The sequence below is a fragment of the Mastomys coucha genome, unplaced genomic scaffold (genome assembly GCF_008632895.1).
Source record: "Mastomys coucha isolate ucsf_1 unplaced genomic scaffold, UCSF_Mcou_1 pScaffold5, whole genome shotgun sequence".
Lineage (NCBI taxonomy): Eukaryota > Metazoa > Chordata > Mammalia > Rodentia > Muridae > Mastomys > Mastomys coucha.
This window is the reverse complement of record NW_022196911.1, coordinates 25593033-25615922: the sequence shown is the minus strand read 5'-3', so window position 1 is coordinate 25615922 and position 22890 is coordinate 25593033. Positions and strand designations below refer to the sequence as shown.

General features: G+C 53.3%; 4 protein-coding genes across 13 annotated transcripts; 2 read left to right on the top strand and 2 right to left on the bottom strand.

The window, feature by feature from the left end:
• Positions 1-101: 101 nt before the first annotated feature.
• Positions 102-4181, top strand: Antkmt (adenine nucleotide translocase lysine methyltransferase). Of its 4 annotated transcripts, XM_031351412.1 has the most exons (6): positions 102-870; positions 2190-2667; positions 3049-3153; positions 3239-3379; positions 3700-3750; positions 3905-4181. In XM_031351412.1, exons 2-6 carry the CDS (start codon positions 2215-2217, stop codon positions 4130-4132), a joined length of 978 nt encoding a protein of 325 aa, XP_031207272.1. In that variant the 5' UTR covers positions 102-870; positions 2190-2214; the 3' UTR covers positions 4133-4181. The 4 variants fall into 4 exon arrangements, with proteins under 4 accessions (XP_031207272.1, XP_031207271.1, XP_031207273.1 ...); XM_031351411.1 differs by having other exon boundaries at positions 102-2667; XM_031351414.1 differs by lacking the exon at positions 102-870 and having other exon boundaries at positions 2553-2713.
• Ccdc78 (coiled-coil domain containing 78) lies at positions 4166-8276 on the bottom strand. Of its 4 annotated transcripts, none has more exons than XM_031351408.1 (14): positions 8228-8276; positions 7572-7746; positions 7249-7365; positions 7075-7161; positions 6723-6839; positions 6380-6468; positions 6189-6267; positions 5978-6103; positions 5552-5727; positions 5345-5426; positions 5163-5239; positions 4637-4703; positions 4465-4565; positions 4166-4382 (listed from the first exon to the last, which is right to left on the bottom strand). In XM_031351408.1, the coding sequence occupies exons 2-14, from the start codon at positions 7629-7631 to the stop codon at positions 4280-4282; spliced, it is 1281 nt and encodes a 426-aa protein (XP_031207268.1). In that variant the 5' UTR covers positions 7632-7746; positions 8228-8276; the 3' UTR covers positions 4166-4279. The 4 variants fall into 4 exon arrangements, with proteins under 4 accessions (XP_031207268.1, XP_031207267.1, XP_031207270.1 ...); XM_031351407.1 differs by having other exon boundaries at positions 8205-8254; XM_031351410.1 differs by lacking the exon at positions 5978-6103 and having other exon boundaries at positions 8205-8254.
• Positions 8256-11429, top strand: Haghl (hydroxyacylglutathione hydrolase like). Of its 4 annotated transcripts, none has more exons than XM_031351419.1 (9): positions 8259-8761; positions 9046-9238; positions 9518-9582; positions 9670-9787; positions 9874-9982; positions 10064-10167; positions 10354-10452; positions 10650-10729; positions 11042-11406. In XM_031351419.1, exons 2-9 carry the CDS (start codon positions 9134-9136, stop codon positions 11208-11210), a joined length of 849 nt encoding a protein of 282 aa, XP_031207279.1. In that variant the 5' UTR covers positions 8259-8761; positions 9046-9133; the 3' UTR covers positions 11211-11406. The 4 variants fall into 4 exon arrangements, with proteins under 4 accessions (XP_031207276.1, XP_031207279.1, XP_031207275.1 ...); XM_031351417.1 differs by having other exon boundaries at positions 8262-8761; positions 10351-10452; positions 11042-11429; XM_031351416.1 differs by having other exon boundaries at positions 8256-8761; positions 9874-10167.
• An 8-nt stretch (positions 11430-11437) lies between these two features.
• Ciao3 (cytosolic iron-sulfur assembly component 3) lies at positions 11438-21057 on the bottom strand. The gene is made up of 11 exons (XM_031351406.1): positions 20973-21057; positions 19625-19720; positions 17645-17788; positions 17248-17380; positions 15451-15585; positions 14954-15072; positions 14103-14232; positions 13605-13677; positions 13180-13317; positions 12423-12580; positions 11438-12259 (listed from the first exon to the last, which is right to left on the bottom strand). The coding sequence occupies exons 1-11, from the start codon at positions 21036-21038 to the stop codon at positions 12021-12023; spliced, it is 1431 nt and encodes a 476-aa protein (XP_031207266.1). The 5' UTR covers positions 21039-21057; the 3' UTR covers positions 11438-12020.
• Positions 21058-22890: the final 1833 nt, after the last annotated feature.

Here is a 22890-nt window from a genome sequence, read left to right as displayed (position 1 = left end):
AGACATGGTCTTCTGTGGCAGGCGGGCACACCCAGCTCTGCTCCTGCCTCACTTAGCCTACTCTCCAGTCTGCTGCCCTTTTAACCCTTCTTAGCCTGCTGACGAGTGAGCGCCTGTTTTCCTCTAACTCCATGGTGCTGCTGGGGTTCAGAGCAACTGTGCAGTAGTTCGGAAGACTTGGGCTAACTGTTTCTTGGTTTTTTTTTTTTTGTTTTTTAAGGTGGCCTGGGGTGTGGGGGCAAGCAGACAGACATCACTTCCAGCACTGAAGGAGGCCTTTTAGGGAGGGGTGCTGTAGTCTGGCAGTGCGCCATTCCCTTCCATGGTCGTTGTGAGCCATACAGTCATCCTTGGCCCGGTCCCGCCCTTGGGGAAGAATGGGCCCCTCTGTCCAGAGGCCCCTGAGACGTGCTGAGCATCCAGACATGGCAAAGCGCCTGCAGGGTGTGGGGTCTCCCCTGCAGGATCCTGCTTGTTCGTTTCCGGCGGGAGAAATGGACAATGGGGTCTCTAAGGACTGTTTCCCGCCACTGGCCCCATTGTTGCCATCCTTGCCTTCCTCCTGGGCCTCTCTGTTTTGCAAAAGGCTAGTGAGACCCTGGACAGACAAAGCCTGTGTCTTGAAAGCCCTTGAGTGAGGTGTGCGCTGGGTTTCTTAGGACATCAATCAGATCCTTGCTGCCTCTACCTCATGACTCCTGGGAAACAGCTTCAGCTCCGGTGCTGAGCGGAGTGAGAGTGGAGTTCTAGAAATGTGTGACCTCCCTTGAAAGCTTTTCATCCATCATCAGTCCCAGCAGACTATTCATTCAGATGAAGCTGCGCAGAGCCCAGACACGCGGCTCCTTGCCTCAGACTACACCAATGAAGGTACCTGGCAGTGCCACGCCCTACATAGGTCCTGGAATGGCTACTTTGGAATATTTATAGTCAGATAACTTAATCACACCTGTGTGTAATCTGAGTGTGGACAGAGAGCATGCTCCTTTGACATAGACTGCTTCTGGAGAGGGAGGGGTAATGAGGGTAAGAGGTCATTCCTGAAGAGTGGGCAACGGCATTTTCTCCCTCCATATCTGCCTCTCTTCTCCCCAAGCTCCACGGAGTGCTAAGGGTTTAGACCATCTGGAAGGGGAAGGCTGGTCCAGTGGCCTCAAGTCTGCTCTAGGGAACAGGTAGTGAAGGCCCCAAACAGTAGAGGCAGAGACAGCAAGGGGAATGGTGTGTGTGTGTGTGTGTGAGCAGGGGTACCCAAATCACAGGAGCTAGCCTGGGAAGCCCTGTGGGAACCAGAGACACCTCCAAGTAAAGCCCTGGCAGCTGAGGAGCAAAGTGTGGGTGCCAGTGTCAGGTAAAGTTGCTGGGGCTTTCTGGTCTGAGAATACCACCAGGAGCAGCAGACAAGAATCTGCGTCCAAGCAACCCTGTCTAGAAGTCAGTGTGTGGGAGGGCTCTCGTATAATTCTCCCGGTGGCCGAATTCTGAGCTTGGATGGAGCAGAGCCTTTCCCTGCAGAATACATGGACACCTGCTGCCTTTGAGACACCTGTCCTGCCGATGGATTTGGAGGATAACACTGTGCACCTGGGTGATAGGGTAGTAGTCTTGGGCGTGTTCAGTTTGGAAGCCGTCACTGTCTCTGCTAGGGATAGGCAAGGAGGATCAGGCCGTGAGTGAGCATAGACAAGATTTGCCATTCCCAGACATTTAGCCTTGAAGGAGGGTCCAGCAGCTTGACCAAGGCTCTATCTGTTTCCAGGCAGGGCCTTCCTAGGAGTCACTCAACTCTTTATTTTTGAAGGAAGGAGGTCTTCCTGGCTCCTGGGCTGCCTTCCACCCTAGGCTGGGCCCGCTGCCAGCACCCAGCCGCTCACATCCGGCCCCCTCCCTCCTCCATACTCACTAGAGAGCCAACATCTGTCTATCTGCCCGCCCCTCTCCTTCGACCCCAGAAGACACTCTGTTTCCCGCCTAATTATTGTCGCTGTAGGGTGGGGGGGCTGGAAGGACGTCCTCTATGGTTCGCTTCAGGGTTTTTGGTAGGTTTTCAGGAAAGGAAGTCTTGGTCAACAGAATTTGCATGAGAGTGATTTTCAGTTGTAGGCCCTGGCGATAACCTGAGGCTGCGGGCCAGGACCAGTACAGCCTCAGGGGTATCTAGACCTGAGATTCCGTATGGTTGTCTGTAGAGTGGACCCTGAAGCTGGCCTCTGTATGTCTCGGACAGTAGACCCACTCGAGGCAAACCCTGTCATTCTCGGCCATCGCCTGGGTCGTCGCGACCCCAAACCATCAGCCGGAACCCAAGGAGCCCCCCCCCCCCCCGATGGCTGGGAGGATAAGAATGAGTGTCGGACTGGCCGCGGAGGCCTCTTCCACTTCCGGCGTCTGATCTCTGCGAGCAGACACTACGGCTCAGACTGCCGGCAGCGGGGACAGCAACCGCTTCCAGCTACCGGCCGGGAGCCTTGGGAAGTACGACCTTGCACTGAGTGTCTCTCAATCATGGATCACGATGACCCAGCCGAAGCGTTGACTGAGCTGCGCGAGAAGCGGCTGGGCTTCCTGGACATATTGCAAGCGGCGGCAGGTTCAGGATTGGCCGTTTATACTATGTGGGCGCTGCTGCTGCAGCCGGGCTTCCGCCGGGTGCCTCTGAGGCTGCAGGTGCGGCGTTGAGCCTTGGAAGGAGAGGGACCAATACTGGTGCAAGGCAAGAATCAATGGGTGGGATCAAGGCAGTGTAGGTAATGTAAAGATGGGCGGGATCAACTATGGCGGGGGACCTAACCCGGGGACCCGATGTACGGAGAGTTGGGACCAATAAGTTACAGAGCCTGGGTCTATCGTCACGACCAAGGCTTAATGAATGAAGCTGGAATTGAATTACTGAGGGGGTACCGGCCTAAGACTGGAAAGTGGGCGGGGCTGCACTGGATGTGGCCGGTATCAGTTTAAGGAAGGAAATCTAGTAGGCACGCATCTGCCCCCAACCTGGTGCTTCTGCCTGTGCGATTCTAGCCTCAGCCCACCAAATTCCTTATTCAGGTGCCCTACGTTGGCGCGAGTGCCCGGCAGGTTGAGAACGTGCTGTCACTGTTTCGAGACCGCCCTGGAAAAATGGTGGATCTAGGCTCTGGTGATGGCAGGATCGTAAGGCCCGTGTCTGTATATTCGTTGTCCCTCCCGTGGTTGCCCCATTCCCTTCATCCAGATCCCACACTCTTGGCTCCCATAGGTGCTGGCGGCCCACCAGTGTGGCCTCCGTCCAGCTGTGGGTTATGAGCTGAACCCGTGGCTTGTGGGACTTGCACGGCTGCATGCCTGGAGGGCCGGTTGTTCCGGGAGTGTCTGCTACCATAGAAAAGATCTCTGGAAGGTACCCTCCAAACTTGATCTCTCCTCTCCCCCTCTCTCTCTTACCAAACTTGATTTTCTTTTCCCTCCCTCCCTCCCTTCCTTTCATTTCTTTCTTTGAGATGTGGTCTTTAGCCCGGGCATATCTCAAACTAACCTAGGATTACAGACATGCACCATCAGACTCAGGGATTTGTGTATGTTAGGCAAGCACTCTGCCGACTGAGTCATACCTCCAGCTCCTGATAGCTTTATCTCCCAAGTTTCCTGTTCTGAGTGGTTATCCTGCGATATCTGGTTGGGGACTGCATGCCCTCCAGCCTTTATCCTTGTTTCCTACAGGTGAGCCTCAGGGACTGTCACAATGTGTCTGTGTTCCTGGCTCCCAGCGTGGTAGGTCTTGGGTCCCCTGTCCTGCCCGGAGATTGGGGTCACAGTCTTGGCTCTTGGATGCTCTTGGGCCTGGAATATGTTTTGGGGCCAGCTGGATGGGGCAGCTTTTTCTCACCTGCTCCTGTGCCCTCCTCCCTCCTGCTCCTTCCCACAGCTCCAACTGCTAGAGGACAAAATGCAAGCGGAGCTCCCTGCAGGGGCCCGGGTGGTATCTGGACGATTCCCCCTTCCCACCTGGCAGCCTGTAGCTGTGGTGGGCGAGGGCACCGACAGAGTTTGGGCCTATGATGTCCATGGTACCGGGCCAGCTGTGTCTTATGGGGTACCCATCAAGGCCACCCCAGAGTCTGGTTCTACCTTGGTCCCTGGGGCCCCTGTTTGACAAGCTGGCTGACTGGATAAAATAAAGACTCTGTGGTTTCCATCCTGAATTTTGTTTGTTCCAGGAATCGATTTCTGTGGTGGGGTGTCCGGAGGGTTCCATGCTGGATGTGAAGAAATTTGATTTGAGCCTTTTCTGGGAGACTAGCTAGTTACTCTGAGTCCTTGGGCGCCTAGTGGAAGGCATGGCCATTCCTTGATGATCTCCTGTATTCACCAACTTCCTCAGTTTCAGGATTTCCTGCTTATACCTGATTGGGATGATGAAACAAATCACTTGTCTGGCCATGGGTTTGTTTCTTTCCTCCTAGGTTAGGACCACATCCAGCCTACCTGCCCAAGTGCTGGTCCACATACTCCTGTAGCTCAGAGAGCTGCTGCTCTGCCATGGTTGCCCGGACCATCAGCTGTGCCCGTTCCCGTTCTAGTTCTGCCTGGTGGAGGCATGAGTCGTGAACCATGGCACAATGTAGGGAGGGGATCCCCAACGCTCCTTGTCTACTACCTGAGTGTCCTGGGAGAAGTCCTGCAGCTTCTGCTGAATTTGGGCCCACGATGTAGTGTCTAGGGCTCTGTAAGAGGAGGGGAGGAGGGGCAGTCTCCAAGCCAGGCGTAATACCTGCTGTGTGATTTTAGGACAGCATAGCACTGCCTGGAGCTCCGGAGCATCTGTACATGGATAATCCTCTGACTAGCTCAGTGACCCCTGGTCTATACAGTGTTTTCTTCCCCAATCCTTGGGAGGTACTCTCTCAAGGGCCTGTCCAGTATACAGCAGGTATAGAGGCCCAAAGCTACAGCTGCTGAGGCCACCAGACTGTCTGCTGCCACCAAACCCAAGTTTTACCTATCAGATACTTAACAAAGCAGCCATCCATTTTTCAATGATTACCAGTGTTCCCCATACAAACTGAGATAGCCCAGAGCAGGGATAAGAGGACCCTGGTTGCTAGAATGAACGGAGGCTGTGTAGCTTCTGGTTCTTTCTGCCTGACTTGTAGACCTCCCTAGTACCAACAGAGAGCACTCACAGTGGCTGTGGCTTGTCCCCCTTGGACGCTTCAGATCCCTTCTCTGGGTTCGGTAGCGGTGTCCTATGTAGGCCATGCTGTAAAAGGACATGGTGGGTTCCCTTGGTTGACTGAAGAAGGCCAACTGCTCAAGGGCTCTGAGTGAGTCCTTCCTGGGGTTCTGGGCTTCAAGGCAGTTTTACCTCATTTTTCCTTGGGTGGCCGAGTTCAGTGGCCCAGTGCATGGGTAATGGCTCCAGGTTGATGGCTGTTGCAAAGGTAGTCCTGGGGATACCATGTGGCCCATTGGGATCTGGTGTGCCTGGTGCTGCTCCTGCAGCACACTAAACCACAGTCCAGGTCCCATGTCGACATCCCACCCCAGGTGCCTGGGCCAGGTTGGAGCCCACCTGCAGGTGGTTAGCAGCAACTCCTGCCTCTGGTTCAGATCTGCCAGGCGCTTGCGGTAGGCCCGGGCAGCTTGAGCCAGCTGTTGCTCTCGGCTTCGGTGTGCTGCCCGAATGTCCTGCAGTGTGGCCTCCAGGAAAGCTTGAAGGGCTGCCTGACTTGTGCTACTGGCATTCTCCTGGAGGGGGTTGGGTAGGACAGAGCTAGAGTTGGGACTGGTTTGGATCAGGTTAGGCAGCCAGGCAGGAGGAGCTGGGCTTGAGCTGGGTAACATGGTTGGGCTTAGCCTTACCTCCTATCCTAACTGGCTGTGCAGGGACCTGGGGGCACAGATTCCTTGTAACTGTCTGCCCAGCACAGCCAGGCTAGACTCGCACTCCTCGGGTCTCAGAGTCTACTTCTGACCACTACAGAACTAAAATGCTCACCACTGTCTCTTTGGCATAGCGCTGCAGCCGGATAGCATACTCCTCGTTCAGCTTCTTCAGCTGAAGCTGCAGCTGAGCATTTTCAGCTTCAGCCTGCTGGAGCTGGCCCTTACAAGAGGACAGTACCTGGGGGTACCCAAGAGGCGATGGCTCTGTGTGTAGGACTCCCATCTGCCAGATGCTGAGGCTCACAGGGTGGATAAAGCCTCACCATGGCTTGGGCAACCAGTTGCTGACTGGCTGTCCTGGCTTCCTCTTGGGCTCCCTGCAACTGCCGGCTTAGGGCTCCCCTGTGAACACAATACAGGCTCAGCTAGGCCCAGGTGAGGCACTCCCTCATTCCCTAAAGTAGGATCTCTCTGACCAAATGACTCTGCTTGTTCTAGGTGAGGTGGAACTTACACTTGTGTCTCCAGTGCCTGCTGCCTGACTGTGTGATGCTCCAGAAGCCATTTCAGTTCCTCCTGCAGCTTCTGCTGGCCTCCGGATGGCTGTAGGGTGAAAAAGACAGACACCAAACTCACTGCACGTGGGCAGATCCCTGTGCTTGGTGGCTATGCACTCACGTGGTTCATGCTGCTCGGGCTCGGAGAGGCTGCCTTTCGTGGGCTGCACCTTCATAGACAGAAGGGAAGAGAGGGAAGGGAGGGAGCAGCAGACACCTGTTTCACTGTCCCTGTGCAATGCTCACGGTAACCTAGAGTCTTTGGCAGGTTAACATTCAGGCCTGGGTTTCTCCACTGACCTCTAGTGGTGGCACCTGGTGTTGCCCCAGACTGGACGCTGGTTGGACTCTATGTCCCTGGCAGGCACCATTTCCCTGCAGTTCTAGCTCTAGCACCCGACTTTCCAGTCGAAGAACCTGTGGAGATCGAGGGTGACCTGGGGTCCCGCTAGCTGTCAGACCACCTGAAGCAAGTAGATATTCACCTGGGTTCATGCAGGAGCACATAGACAGGAGCCAGGTGGGGGTCCACAAACACAAAAGTGTATGTTCACTCCCAGGCACCCGAACCCCTTAATGGTGCTTGTCCCGGGTGTGTACTCTGTCCCTGAGTGAACTCGGGCTGACACACATAGTTTGCTTGGCTACTCACTTCCCTCCTCAGCTCAAAGACTTCAGCTTCATGCTGTTCACGCAGGTGATGGGTTGCAATCTGCAGATCAACTAGCTCCTTAGAAATCTGTGGGTAACCAGGGTGAGAGATGCTGTGAGTGGCTTCATAGGCTCTCTGCTCCTGCCACAACTCCCACAGCTACATTACACCCACCTGCAACCGCTGTTCCTCACTCAGGTCCAGGTGTGTTTGATGCTCTGTCTCCAGGCCAGTGGCCCAGGCTGGGTGCCCAGAAACTCTTGGCAGCCAGTCCTCAGCTCCTGGAACAACCTGAGAAGGCACCAGCACCCCACACATAGGTGGGTCTTGGGCCTGGGCTGTGGAGCCCATTCTCCTGGAGGCATTTCAGCCTTCCTGAAGCAGACCAGCCCCTTCCCTGGGCGGGAGCAGACATAGGATCTAGGGACTTCATCCCTTCTGGTCATTTAGGAAAAGGAAGGACTCCAAGAAAACATCAGTGTCTTGGGAGGACTCACGTTCTCTGCAAGTCGAAGTGGGGCCCCTGGCCTTGGGTCTGGGGCTGCCACATACTCCATAGAGGAAAGATGTTCTGGCCCCGGATCCGTCTGATGGTGCCTGCTTCCTGGCTGGTGCTAGAAGTGTTGTCAGCGTTGCCAAGGCTCTGTTGATCTTAGAGATTACCTCTCCTGCCTACAAGGAAGGGCAAGGCAGTTCAGTGGTTAGGAAGAGTGGTATTCAAAGTGGCATCCTTTCCTTCCTGGGCCTCAGTTCCTCATGGCAAAACCAGACAAGCACTGTTTTTCTTGCAGGCCAGCTGGATCAGGGAGTGAATGACAACAGCCAAACCTGTACCTGCAGTTGCAGACACTGTTTGTCTTTATATGGGATGCCGTGTCATCCCTTAGGGATTTGTAACTATTACAGTGCTTCTCAACCTTCCTAACGCTGAGACCCTTCAATACAGTTCCTCATGTAGTGAACCCCCCAACCATAAGATTATCTCATTGCTATTTCAAATTGTAATTTTGATACTGTTATGAATCGGATCTGTGTTTTCCAATGGTCTTAGGTGACCCCTTTCTTTTTTTTAAAGATTTATTTATAAATACAGTATATATATACAGTATTATATATAAATAATACAGTACACTGTAGCTGTCTTCAGACACACCAGAAGAGGGCATCAGATCTCATTACAGATGGTTGTGAGCCACCATGTGGTTGCTGGGATTTGCACTCAGGACCTCTGGAAGAGCAGTCAGTACTCTCAACAGCTGAGCCATCTCTCCAGCTCCAATCCCTTCCACTTTTTAAGGTGTTGCGACCTACAGGTTGAGACTCTATTAGACTCTTGTATATCTTCCTGTGTCAATTGAACTCACACTAACAGGCGAACGAGCTAGACACACACCATCACCTGTCTGTGAGAAGTGGGCATAATCAGGGGTAGTGGACCTTGGGAGCTAACTCAGCCTGGGAACCAGAAAGGCTAACTTTAGGAGGTGCCCTTGCCAGAGGTTAAATTGGATCATGCGCACTGCGCCACTGGGATCAACTGCTGCGTGTGGTTCCCTCTGCGCATGCGCAGCTCTGGCCCTCGTCCGTCAGGTCTCCGAAGCACTCGCTCAGGATCGTGACCCGGGAGTGGTGATGTCGCGGTGGGCAGCGGCCACACTCTCTCCAGGACTAGATCGGCGGCTCATGTGTGAGTGAGGGGAACAGCAGGGAACGAGGTCCACCCAGGTCTGGGATCCTAGTGCAGTGGAGAGAGGCGGGGTCTGCTGAGGAAGGCGGGGCCTACTGGTACCAGGAGCAGAGCTAGAAGGAAGCAACATAGCTGTGTAGCTTTTCGGGGAAGTTGAAGCTGGGACAATGGGCGGGGTCTGAGGTGAGCAGGGCAGGCAGCCCCTGAATCTTGGAGCTTGGAACTGAAGCAGTTCCTCTGGGAAGCTCCTGGATAGCGGAGCAACTCTTCCTTTGTGCCCCCAGTGTGTGTGTGTCGCAGACCCGCCTCGTGCAACTCTGGAGAAGGGATTCACCAAATTGAGAAAGTGCGGACTGTCTGAGGTCTGCGACCATGAAGGTCAAAGTCATCCCGGTACTTGAAGACAACTACATGTATCTGATCATTGAGGAACACACGCGGGAGGCCGTAGCTGTAGACGTGGCTGTGGCCAAGAGGGTAAGGACAAAGGATGCCATCAGGGGACTCCCGGAGCAGACCCGACCCCCTAATTTTTTAAGTCATTTGATGTATTATCTTTGGGTTCCCCTGAAGTATGGCTACCTTTGATGTTCGTAGTTCCCCAGTAATTGTAGTTGTCTGCCCATTATCGCCGTTAATCTTTGCTGCCCTGGGTCCCGGGCCTGCCTATAGAATTAAGCATCTCCACCTAGTGCGTCAGTATGGGGTGGGTGGCCCACTGAGACGTCTGCGGCACTATAACTTCATCCTTTCCAGCTGCTGGAGATTGCTGGCCGCGAGGGAGTATCTCTGACCACGGTGCTGTCCACCCATCATCACTGGTAAGTAAAGAGCGTGTGTATTGAGGCCTAAATTAGCAGACTCTTCCACTAGTACGCAGACTTGACCAGTCTCCCATACTTCTGTAGGGACCACACACGTGGAAATGCGGAGCTTGCACACCTACGGCCAGGATTGGCTATCATGGGAGCAGATGAGCGCATCTGTGCACTAACCCGAAGGCTGGAACACGGAGAAGAGCTTCAGGTGAGCATGTACCCAGAAGGGGTGGGGAGGGTCCTGGTCCGGGCCTGCCCACTGGCCCTCACAGGTCCAATGCCTCACCATCGCAGTTTGGGGCCATCCACGTGCGATGCCTCTTGACGCCGGGCCACACCTCTGGCCACATGAGCTACTTCCTGTGGGAGGATGAATGCCCGGACCCACCAGCCCTCTTCTCTGGTACCTTGCAGCCTGGACTCGTCCACCTACCCAATTCCATTGTGCCCTCCCTACCCCCTGCTGACCCTCTTTGCTCCCTAGGGGATGCTCTGTCAGTGGCAGGCTGTGGCTGGCACCTGGAGGACACTGCCCAGCAGATGTACCAGAGCTTGGCCAAGATTCTGGGTACCCTTCCACTCCAGACGGTGAGCCTTGGCCTCCTGTGGAGTCCACATGCTTGGCACTGGACTTCCTCCTGGTATTTAACCTGTGTTTTTGTACCTGTCCTGCTTTGGTAAAGGTGGTGTGGACCTGGGTGGGTTAGGGATAGGAATGCCTGGTCCTTCTTTGGCCTGGGACAATGTTCACTGAGCTCCCCCTTCTTGCAGAAGGTGTTCTGTGGTCATGAGCATACGCTGAGCAATCTCGAGTTTGCACAGAAAGTGGAGCCCAGCAACAACCATGTGCAAGCTAAGCTGACCTGGGCCCAGGTGCATCCATTTCCAGCTTCATAAAAGGGGGTGGGGGCAGGAGTAGCCTTCCTGAAGTCTGGAGTCAGTTAGAAAGGGAATGAGTCAGAATGAGGCTTCAGCTGGCTGGGCCTGGGTTTTTCCCTGCTGTGCCTTAACCTCCCTGTGGCCGTTGGCTGTCAGAGGCCCAGTTGTAATCAGGGGTCTGTTCTTTGCAGAAGAGGGATGATGATGATATACCTACTGTACCATCGACACTGGGCGAGGAGCTCATGTACAACCCTTTCCTAAGGGTAACGTAAGTATGGCTGGGTCCTAGGCCTTCCTGTGGTGGGGCCTGAGCCCTAGCCCTTAAGAGGCTGTGTACACTGCCAGTTAAGCCTCCCAGTGGAGCAGTGTCAGGACTAGCCTGGCCTCCTCAGGGCCTCCTTGGCAGTCAATTGAGTAGTTAGAAGGGTATCTAGGGACTATTTATTGAGCTGAATGTCCCTGGCACCAGAGAAGGGCACTTGTTAAGGGCCCTCCTTCCATCCACTACCCTGCTGGGCCACACCCCCATGGGTGGCTGGCCAGCCCCACAATTCCCCAGCATATTCATTCTTCCCTGCAGAGAGGATCCAGTTCGTGTGTTCACAGGCCAGGTGGCACCAGCCCAGGTCCTGGAGGTACTCTGCAGGGAGCGAGCGCGCTTCCAGCTGGCTCTGGAGCCACCACAGCCCCAGGTTCGGGCACTCCTGGCCTTACAGTGGGGGCTCCTGGGCACACGCCAGGAAAAGTGAACTGGCTCCCCTGGACCTCAGGATGACTGGAATCCCAGCCCCCAGAACCTTCGGAGCCCCTGCCACCCTGCTCTGAAGAACCAGCAAGTGGTGCCTTCCTTGTCTCTACTGCTCATGGAGCTGTACAAGTGGGATCTGTAGGAGCTCTTGTGGGTCCAGAGACATATCCTGGGGACTGAATAAAACTCTGAAAGGCCCAGTGCAGTACCACACACAGCAGATCCTTCCAGAGGTGCAGGCCTGTTTATTAGTGGTGAGACCCAGCTATGGAGTTCTCACAGGCATAAAGGCTTGGTGCTGACAGATTGCCCATAGCCCAAGGCCCTAGCAAACAGCCAGTTTTTAGAACACTGGGTGCCCCACTGGGTTCAGGCCTGATACCTGCCCTATGTGTTATATAGCTCTGTGGGTTAGCCACAGAAATGAAACCCCTTATACTCAAACAACTATAGCCAGAGGGCAGGGCAGAGATGTCCATGGGCCTGGGCCACTGGAAGAGACTCTGGAAGCTCATTGAACCTACTTGGCTACTTCTGATCCTGGCTGTACTTCACCCTGCGTATTTCAGTATGGACCTTGGAGGTATGCGGGCTTCAGGCAACATTACCAGCCAGAGACACAGGTCATATAGCTCCAAGGACCCATGTGCAGCTAGTGCCCCACTATAGCACAGAATCCAGCACATCTTTGGAACTCTTCTTGAATTGAGGGTCTCTGGTGTGTCCTGTGTGGGCTTTGTTGCGGATACCCACACAGTCTTCCTGGGAGTCTTGGTGCTGGCCCCTGGGGCTGTCATTGACTCCGGGCCTCCTACCACCTGATGCTGAGGCCTGCGTTGGTCTTCTCTACAGCATGGTATTGCGTGTGCAGCAGGTGCCTGGCCTGCTCTGAGTCCTCGCCTTGCAGCCAATGCTGGTACAGCTCCTGGACCCCAGGTGCATCTTCGGGCGCCTCAGTCCTCACCATGCTGTACAGTCTTTCCACTTGCTGGAGGAGTTCCTTGCCTTCTGTATCCGGAGCTTTGAGCTGGCCCCCTCCATTCAAGCAGCCTGTGGTGGGGCATGGGCATGGTGGCAGGAAGTCAGGGTTAACCCTCTGACCCCCTGGGTGTGGAAAGGGGGACATGCCTTCCTCCTATTCAACCCCTTCCACCTTCCACTGGTAGACTATCCCAGCAAGCAGAGCCTGCTGTACTATGCTAGGAGGAACTACCTGAAGGGCAGGCCATTACTTCCACGTAATGGTAGGGACAGCGGCCTCGTTTTAACTTCTGCACGAGGTTCTGGATGTTGCGGAAGCCATAGGCCACAGCAAAGCGCAACAGAACCTGGCCTTCCCTCTCCAGTGTCACTTCCTGGAAGTCCTTGTTCCTAAAAGTGCAGGAGTGAAAATGCATATTGCCAGCCGGGTAGTGGTGGCATACGCCTTTAATTCTAGCACTTGGGAGGTAGAGGCAGGTGGATATCTGAGTTCAAGGCCAGCCTGGACTACAGAGTGAGTTCCAGGACAGCTAGGGCTACATAGAAAAACCCTGTCTCAAAAAAAACAGAAAGAAAATGCACATTGCCATGAGAACCTGTCCCTGCCTAGGGGCAGAAGCCTTCTGGGGTTCAGGGCAGTACCAGCTGGCTCTTGTCTTTTCCTGCTTGCACCAAAGGAGGGGTGTTGGAGAAACAGGTATAGCTTGTATCCATGGCCCCGCCAGGTAAACTCATCCCTACGTTGATCTTAACATAGGGTTATTTTTCCAAAGGGCAACCATGAAGTCCAGCAAGGTGTGAAATCCCAGGCCCAGGGGCTCTACCCATGCCAGGCACCCTCTAGTCCCTGCGTGTACCAGCCTGGCTCAGGGTCTCTGCTGAGTGCTCACACTCTGTGTTCACACTTCATGGTCATAAGAGGAGATGCACTTGTGCCAAGGGCCCTCGGGGTCTTCCCCCAAATTCACTTCAGTGCCTGCCCTGCTGACCTCAGGGGTTGGTAGGTAACTTCAGCCACATGGATTCCAAAGAGCTCTTGGGCTGCGTGTCGGAACACATGCTCCAGGTAGCCTCCCGAGCCTCCGCCCCGATGACTGGTGGGCTCCTCAGCAGACACACTACTGGTTCTGGGAGAGAGGCAGGTCAGTGCAGGAGGCCCAACACAGCTGAGGTCTCTTGTAGCCAGATATTAAGAACTGTTCTTATGGTGACCCTGGGAAGCTCAGGTGGCTTCTAGAGTAGGCTCTGCGTTGACACTGTAAACTCAGCCACTCTTGGGCTCCAGCCAGGCTCTGGGGAAGTCTGGAGTCGGCCAGAAGGCAGCCTGGGTAGAAAGGAGGGGACAAGACACTGCCCCACCCCACAGGCAGCATCTGATCCCAACTAAGTTTTTTAGTCCCCACCACCAACTCACAAGCCATCCAAGGGCACAGGCTCCAGCTCACAGAGGGAGACTCCTTCTTCCTCCAGCAGCCTGAAGACTTCTCCTGCAGAGGAAACACGACATGTGCTCTCATTGATCTGAAAAGGCTGCGTTGTCCACGTCCCCCAGAGGCACGTTTATTTGTAGTGGGATGGTGAGTCCAGCCAGCCCCTGTAGACCCATGGGAGGGCAACTCTGACAGTCCTGAGGTAGGCTCGACTCCCGGTTTATTTTCCTGGCTAGTAACTGGGAAGCAGGCTACTCCACTTAGAAGTAGGTTGAAGATGTGATCCACAGGGACTAGATGAGATCTTGCCTGCCCTCAAGACTCATTTTTGAACCAGCAAGGATACAATACTGGGGCTCCATTGGTCACAGGATCCTGGGAGGCATACACAGAAGCCCCTGCTGTCTCCCTGGCTCCATTGCTTGCCTCCAAGGGAGCCTCGTAGATAATAGAGGGTAGAGAGTTATGCATAGTAACTGCACCTGTTGTAAGGACACAGTCCACGTCACGGGTCTGGTATTCCTGGTTGAAGAAGTCAGGTCTGGATGCTTCTAGCTTTTTGTCATAGCAGGGCATCACTGTTACATGGTAGATCTTGTCAGGAGTCAGAAGCTACAGATAGAGAATAGAAAGCCTTAGTCCCACCTAAGCAAGCTCAGAAGTGTGAGATGTGAGGCAGAGGTGACTTGAGCAGTTCCTTATGCCCACTGGCCATCAAATGACCAGGGCCACCTATCGCCTCTCCCACCTCTGTCACTAACAGGCAGCTGCAGCACAGGAGATGGGTTCTCACTGTCTTTGAAAGAAGGTCAGGGTCACAGTGGAGACAACACAGACTTGAGGGAAGTGTGGCTGTGCACACACTGAGGGAACGCACTGGTTGATGCCAGTGCTTGCGGATGCAGTCCTATGGAAGCCAGCTCCCTTCCTTATCCTGTCAGTGGGGTGACTTTAGGCTACAACCAGTGGGTCACTGGAAGTGACCTCAAGTGAGGTCTGCTTTGTTCACCCAACAGCCTGTGGGTGTGCTTCATGCCCTTGGTCTCCTGCTCCTTAAACATGGAGTCTAAGCCACCTCTGGGTATGACAAGTACTTTTCTTTAAGACTCGGGCCCCCTGGTGCTTGACAAAAGACAGCCTGGGCAGTAACAGGCTAGATGAACAAGACTGATACCAAGGCTGACATCATTCCACTGGCAGCTACCATTAGGTTTCAGTCACCCAGACACCCCCAGAAGGTACGACGGTCACAGGTATGATGGTCAGTGGCCAGCCAGCTGAGTCACAGCTGGCCACTCCTCACATGTTGCCTGGGGATGTCCAGTCTTGTTACCTGTTGCTGTGCAAAGAAGTCTTTGACCAGGGAGCCCATAACCTGCTGTGGGGACCGAGCTGTACTGATGTAGGGGAGGATGAAGTTGCCATGTGTCTTCTCAGCATAGCAGATCCAGCCTGAGCCAAAAAGAACGAACAGGTTTGGGGTGTGCATAGGGCAGGCCCTGGGGGTGGTTCGAAAACAGCTGTTCTCTTCTTGGCAGTGACATGACATTCTGGGGGTGGAGCAATTCATAAAAAAAAAAAAAATGACTGTGGCATTAAAACACCCATCCATCCTGTTGTCACTGTCATGAGAAGGCTGGTATCCAGACGCTACCAACAGGAGCCAGTGATTCTAGGCAATGTCTCAGGCCTTGGTCACCTCCTAGGTGCCGACATTCCTACCCTTCTCTAAGGACAACCCCTCCCCGTCATTCTCACTTTCCATGTCAAGCTGTCAGCACATCATGACGTCCTAACTTCAATTAAACAACCATACAGCCATGGACACACCCGGGCAGGCGGAAGCCAGCACAGGCAAGGCCTCTCTGGAGTTGGCTTGTTCTCGGAATCGCTGCACAAACTCTTTTTGGCTCTCCAAAAGGCTGAAGTTTCTTGAGAAGGCAGTATCAAAGACAAAGTGCACCCCTGGAAAGCAATGGAAGGTATCTTAGCGCCAAAGGTAGCAGAGACTTGCACCTGAACATGCTGTCCTGAGTGGGGCGGCACTGTGGGCCACAGGCCGAGAGCAGGGCGCTGGCCCAGGGGCACCACAGCACATGGGCTCTGAGGAAGCACTATCTTGCCAGGTACAGCATTTGCTGTGTGGATGACCTGAGAGCTCCCAGTGGCCCTATCATCACCTTCCAGAGAATTCCGAAAACTGTACTTTTTCTTGGCATCATTCTGAATGGGTTTAAATCTCTTATACCAGTAAGTAGGGCTTGTCCCTAGATGTTTTGCCCTCTTCTAGACCAACCTGTGGTGTATAGAGAGAACTCTGCCTCCCCAACTGCCTCCGGATGACGATATCCCCAAGGGCTAGGGCCACCTGTATGGCCACATTGCTATAATCCTGCAAGGACTTTGTAGACATGACTCAGTGGGCTTTTCAACCACAGTGAGATGTTGTAGCCTGGCATAGGCCATAAGCTAAAGCTCCTATAGAATCCCAGTGGAGAACTGTGCTACTGGTCCTTCGGTTCTCTCTATGGCTGGGAACTGTCCTGGGGTGGTGCTGGACTGAACACTCACCAGGACCATTACCCCCATGCTAGTTTTCCTTAAGGCTCTTGAGGACTGACGATGACTCCTAGCACCATGGCAAGGGGCACACAGGAGCATGGGGTGCCTGCCTTTCAACTCATATTCCCTGCAAGACACTACTGTCATAGTAGACAGTGAGGTACAGGTCATCCAACAGGCAGGAGGAGCATTCTGTGGAGGTGGCACCATGAAAGCCCAGTCCCTCCTCTCCCCAGGATAGGCTGCTAGTTACTCTGGCTTAGCAGGTGTCTTCCTCCACCCCAATTCCTGGCACAGTCAGCCAAAGATCACCCAGGACAGAACCCAACATATGTGACAGTATGCCTGAGAAACAGCCACGGTAGCTTGTAAGATGGCTCAGCAGGGAAGGGTCCTTGCAGTCATACTAGATAACTTGAGTTGATGCCTGAAACCCACGTGGTGGAAGGAGAGAACTAAGTCCTGAGAATACTCCCATGATACACACACACACACACACACACACACACACACACACACACACACACTCAAAATCTCAAAATAATTACATGTAAGAATAGATACATGAAAAAAAAAAGTTGAGAAGCAACAGTAACCTAAACTGGGCACAGGAGCACACTGTCTATAATCCAAGTTGTAGGGAGGCTGAAGCAGGAGGACTGCATGTCGGTGGCCAGCCCTGACTACACAGTGAAGTCAATACAAGCCAGGGTTACACAGTGAGACCCTATCTCAAACAAACGACCCCCGAAAGGTAGCATGTGCAAGCATTCCCAGCACTTTGTCCATGAGGCCGTTCAAGAACAATCGAGCTAGACCTAGTTGCTAAAAACCAAAACACTGAGACCACCCAAGGGACAGGTGACTAGTCAACTACAGTACAAAGTTAGTGCTCAGCTGGCTTCTCTCGTGACGTCCTGACTTCACCACCACAGTGAACTTCAAGCTGAAGTCACACTAGGGAGAGTGCCCTACCGTTCAGCTCAGGGTGAGTGACATGTGCCTCGGGGGGTGGGAGGAGTCCCGGAACCAGCCACCCTCGTTCACTCAAGGTTCTGCGCCTACCCATTTTTTTGAAGAAGGAAGTTAACTTCCTGGCAGTGGCTGTGCAGTCCAGCTGAAACCTGGCAGCCAGTGATGCTCTGGACTGCGGTGACACAGAAACGACCACCAGCCGCTGCTGACTGGGTGCTGCCACCTGTAAAGCAAGAAAGAGAAAAGTCTCAGGCTCTGCAGGCCTTGTACACATTCACAGAGGCCATCAGCTCCACCACAGTCGGCCACAGTGCCATTCAGAACCCAACCCGGAGCTCCAGACTTAACACTTAGTGTCAGAGACCACTAACACGAGAGCCACGAAACCTAAAGGTGCAGGAGTAGCTGGAAGTCAGGTGGGCGAGCCAGCTGCACTTCCCCTGATGAAATATGCTGTAGGCGGCTGGGTCTGATCCCCACTGCTTACCTTATTAGCATCTAGGACCTTCCGCAGTTCCTCGTGACTCTGCTGGGTGATGAGCACCGTCTCTGCTGAAGTGACACAGCCGCTGCATGCCAGGCAGTCATTCAGGGAGACCTTGGCCTTCTCCAGTTTCTGGGTTCTTCCATCCTGCAGGTGAGCAAAATCTGAAGCAGACAGTCTTGTGGGGGATGGGCAGGCCTTCAGTCCAGGTAGCCTTTTGACTTCCACTTACACCACTAAGAACCAGCATGAGGGCAGACTGGGGTCTTATCACACCCTCTTTTCCTTTTTTATTTACCTTTCTTTTTCTTTTTCAAGACAGTAGGTGGAATTCAGGGCCCTGCAAACCCCAAGCAACCACTCCACCACAGAGTTCTACCTTCAGCCCTCACACCAGTTTGTAAAAATTAAGTGTGTATCACACCACAAATACATAGATGGCTTTAGATACCCTAGGTGTTCACACTGACATCAAGCTCTAGCTTTTGGCACAGGTTAACTGGAGTGCCAGGACCCCATGAGCAAGACTGGCTTTCCATAAGCCACTGCAGAAGTAACAGACCTGCTAGGACTGGCTGCTGCTCTCTGATCTGTGGGGACAGGCTGGGAATAAAAGATGGATAATCAAGAATGGATGAAGGAAGAGAGGATGGGGGATGGGAGAGAAGGCTGTCCAGGCAGTAACAACTATCAGGATTGGTAGAACAGACCCAGGACCCCAGTGTTCAAATCAGAGCCTCCAGGACACCTGCAGTGGTTCTTGTCACACAAGCATGGTGCCAGCCTGAGCCCATCAACACTGCTGCAGATGCAGAAATGGTCTGACCAGGGCCAGGTGAGTTGCAGGGATCCAAACTGACCAGAGAAGTAAGGCTAGAGGGTTTGAAGTCCCTTCAGCTATTCTCTGAGCCTGTGCTTGGCACCAATGCCCCAACCTGAGGTTAACCACACCAAAAAACCAAAGGCCCACAGGCCAAGGCTGCAGCAGCCACTCTGCGGACAAGGCCACTGTCCTTAAAGCACAGCCCAGTGGTGGTGGGTACCTTCCTCTGGGCACCATCCATCCATGGGACCCCTTGTTGAGAACCAGGGCTTCCTGGTACACTGGGGTCTAGCTGATGCCACAGAGTGTCACGAGGTCACTGTTGTAGACAAACAGCTGGGCTCGTCACTGCTCATGGGGATCTGCACACTCATTCCCTTAACCTACCCATGGTTCCTCTCTACTCAGAGTCCCATGGTTGGGCATCCCTTCTCAGGGCAGTGGTGCATGGAATTTTGAAGGGATTCTTTAGAGTGTAAAGGGCAGCCAGTCACAGTTAATTTTACTTATTTATTTTATGTGTATGAGTACACTGTAGCTGTACAGATGGCCATGAGCCATCATGTGGCTGCTGGGAATTGAACTCAGGATGGCCCTGCTTGCTCGGGCCCTGTTCACTTTGGCTCTGCTTGCTCTGGCATAATACACTGTAGCTCTCTTCAGAAGCACCAGAAGAGGGTGCCAGATCTCATTATGGGTGATTGTGAGCTACCATGTGGTTGCTGGGATTTGAACTCAGGACCTTAGGAAGAGCAGTCAGTGCTCTTACCCACTGAGCAATCTCGCCAGCCCCTCATAGTTAATTTTAACAGACACCAGGATCTAACCTTCAGATTAGAGGAAGGAGGGGCTTGAGGGGATCAAACCCAGAAAATCTTTTGCTACTAAACGTAGGGAGCAAAGGAGGATCCACCATCTCTGTAAAAGGCTTCTCCTGCTCCCTGTGCAGAACAGGGCAGTACTGGCTGCTCGCCATCTCAGCTCCCCATGGTCAGTGAATGAGACCAGTGAGAGAGAGCTAAGGAGATGCAGGGAGTTTCAGGGTGGCCACATCTGTGACTAGGAGACACAGATACGTGTTTCAGATCCGCACCCCAGCCTCCCTCCTCCTGCCACCACCAGCCCCCAGCAGGAATGTGGCGAAACCTCTGGGTCCTTACTGGGTTCACTTGGAAGTAACTGCCATCATCTTCAATGTGGATCTTGGCTATGCCACTTCCAGGCTTCTTATCCACCTTCACAGGCTTGATGCAATTCTACACCAGGAAAAGACCCAAACCAAGCTCTATTAGGAGAAACTCGGGTGGAGGACGGAGGACAGAGGATGGTGGGCCTCAGGGATGGCTGGCTACTGGCCACAGAGTGAAGTTCACCACCGAGGCCAGTTCTACCACCGTCCTGCCACTGAAGCCACGCTGAGCTCTAGTTGCCTACCCTTCTCTCTACAAGGTGAGGAGAATGTCATCAAGGCTACTCACTCACCAGGTCCAAATCACCATGAAGACTGTGAGAGCTCTATATGTAAGTTAATGCAGAAACCCTGGCCAGCTTGTTCTTCCTAAGGGCCGCACACCACCAAAAGTCAGTGTGTCAAGAGGTCTGGCCAGACTGGAAGGCTTTCCTTGGGAGCATCTAGGTCACCTCCACTAGATGCTACCACAGAGGAGATCCACTACCACAGAGGAGATCCACTACCACAGAGGAGATCCACTACCACAGAGGAGATCCACTACCACAGAGGAGATCCACTACCACAGAGGAAACTTCATGTCTCTCCCCTTCTCCTGGACATCTCCTGTCACTGCTTGCAGAAACTTGGTGGCTTTCCAAAAGATGGTCAGCCTCGGGTAAGATGCCCCAGTTCATCCTATCTGTGTGGCAGGTCAGCCCCTCTTTTATGGGTCATGGGACCTGGCTATAGGACCGCTAGCTCTGGAGACAAAGGAATACCCAGACAAGGGCTCCGGCTCCTGTTTTCAGGGGTGGCTGTCTGGCATCCCTCTATCTTCCTCAAGGCAAGGTCAGGAACCTTAGCTGTGGTTGTGACTCAAGTGGACATCTCACCTGTCCCTTCAACATGGTCCCTGTCCACAGAGATGAACAAACTGGCTGAGAGAGGTGTGGGAAGGGATGGCTCACAGGTGTGTCCTGCCCCAAGCATGTCTCTGCCTCACCAGCTGGGTGACACTACTAGGAACAGTAGTTGAAGACCACATAACAACAAGTCCCCACTTTTTTTTTTTTCTTTTTTTTCTTTTTTTTTTTTTAGGTCTGCCTGTCACCACGAAACACTCCCAGGATCCCGGAGATCACTCTGGGCCCAGTAACCGGGTTGCCCGCCCTCCCTGGCCTCAGTTGTCTGTGTTAGTAAGGGAACAAGACTGACTGGGACCCTGGGCCCTGGAGCGGGTCTCTTGCTCAGGAAAAGCCACGGGTGAGAGAGGTTTCCCGAGGCGCACGGCCAGGCCCAGACCCTCCTTCTGCGCGACTCGCCCTTGGCCGGCCCACCTGAGACGGCCCGATGAAGTCATCCAAGTCGGTCAGCTGCAGTGCTCCACTGAAGGGCGACGCCATGACAGCCTCACTGCCGCTGATCGGCGCACGGAGGTGTCGCAAAATGTCACCAAATGACAGGCAGTTCCGCCACTCTGCCGGAAAACGCGAAGTCCAGCGCATGCTCATTTCTCTCGGTCAACAAGCTTTGAGAAGAGTGCGTGCCCTCTGCTGGCGGCCTTGAGCGCTCCGACCAGCGGACTCAAAGGCGCAACTTCCACAGCGTTCAGTTTGCCTTGCATCCCTTGGTTGTGGTGTACAAGGTTATGCATATATACACATATGTACACATATATACATAAAGGCATAATAATATACATGAAATAAAAATAAATGAATCTTAGAAAATGTGTTGTTACTGTGTGCATGCAAACGTGTGTGTGTGTGTGTGTGTGTGTGTGTGTGTGTGTGTGTAGACAGGTGTGCACCACTGTGAGCAGTGTGAGCATGCAGAGGTCAGAGAACAGCTCTGGAACATTGTTTTTCTTCTTTATGCTTTATGGAGATTCCAGGAATTGAACTCTGGTTGTCAAGGTGGCAACCGGCTGAGCCATTTTGTCAGCCCCCTTGCTTCAAGTTTGAGGCTAGCTTGTGTTATGTAGTGAACCCAGGCTAACTAGTACTACACCGTAAGATTCTTAAACAATCAATGAAAATGGTGGAGATTTAAGGCTCAATGACCCCCAGCTTCTGGAATGGCCTTGGATCTAGACCATACAGTCTCAAATCATGTCTGTCACCTAAAGAGACCAACAGAAAGCGATTTCACCAGTGTGGTTCATAAATAGACCTCAGCTTCTGATATTCTCTCTCTCTCTCTCTCTCTCTCTCTCTCTCTCTCTCTCTCTCTCTCTCTCTCTCACACACACACACACACACACACACACACACACAGAGGTGGCTGGACACCCCTCAGACATCTTTCATTAACCCATTTCCCTGAGGGCTCAGGCTCCGTGCAGATGTCACACCTCCGGGGACCCAAGCTCCTATTTTGCAAATTGTTTCATCATCATCATTAGCTAGTATTTACTGTGTGCTTCCCCTGTGCATGGCTCTAAGCTAGACTCTGAGAGCGGTTGGGTTTACAGACGTCAGGGAGGGGAAGGGAGGACACAGGAGCCAGCCAGGGACACTGGGAGAAACCAGCAGGGCCTCAGCTGTTCTGACACTGTACTTGCTGTTCATTTCCCTGGGTTTCTCGGGATGCTCGAGACCCCTTTTGCTTACTAGTACCCCCACCCATGTGGGGGAAGCAGCCACTCTCCACTGCCTGTGTGGTGCTCACTGAGGCTTGCCCATAGCCCGCATCCTCCCTCGACTATGCCACTTTCACCCTCCATAAGGACATGCCTATGCTAGGACCCAGAGGCTGCCGTGACAGATGGCCACAACTGGGTGCTCAGAACAATGGAGTTTACTTTCACAGCTCTGGAGAAGAAAGGCCTGGCATCCATGGTAGTGTGGCACTTTGCATTCTCCTCAGACTGCAGGGAGAGGCTTCTAGCCTCTTCTTACTTCTTAGGGTTCCAGGTGGTCTGGGCCGGTGAGCATCTATTTCCAGCCTTTGTATTTCCCATGGCCACTGTACCTCTATGTGTTTCTGAACCTCTCTTGCCAAACTCCTGTCACTGGACTTAGTCAAAGATCGCCTTGAGACCTCTGAAGTCATCATACCTTGTGGGAACAGATGCTGGGGCTCATTAGTTTTCTTCAGCTTGGCACAAACCAGAGTCAACTGGGAAGTGGAATTCTTGGCTGAAGAATTGCTGCCATCAGAATGGCCCGTGGGCATATATGTGGAGTATTTCTTTATTTCATTATTTATGTAATTATTAATTAATTCATTTACCTTTTCCCTTTTCCTTTCCTT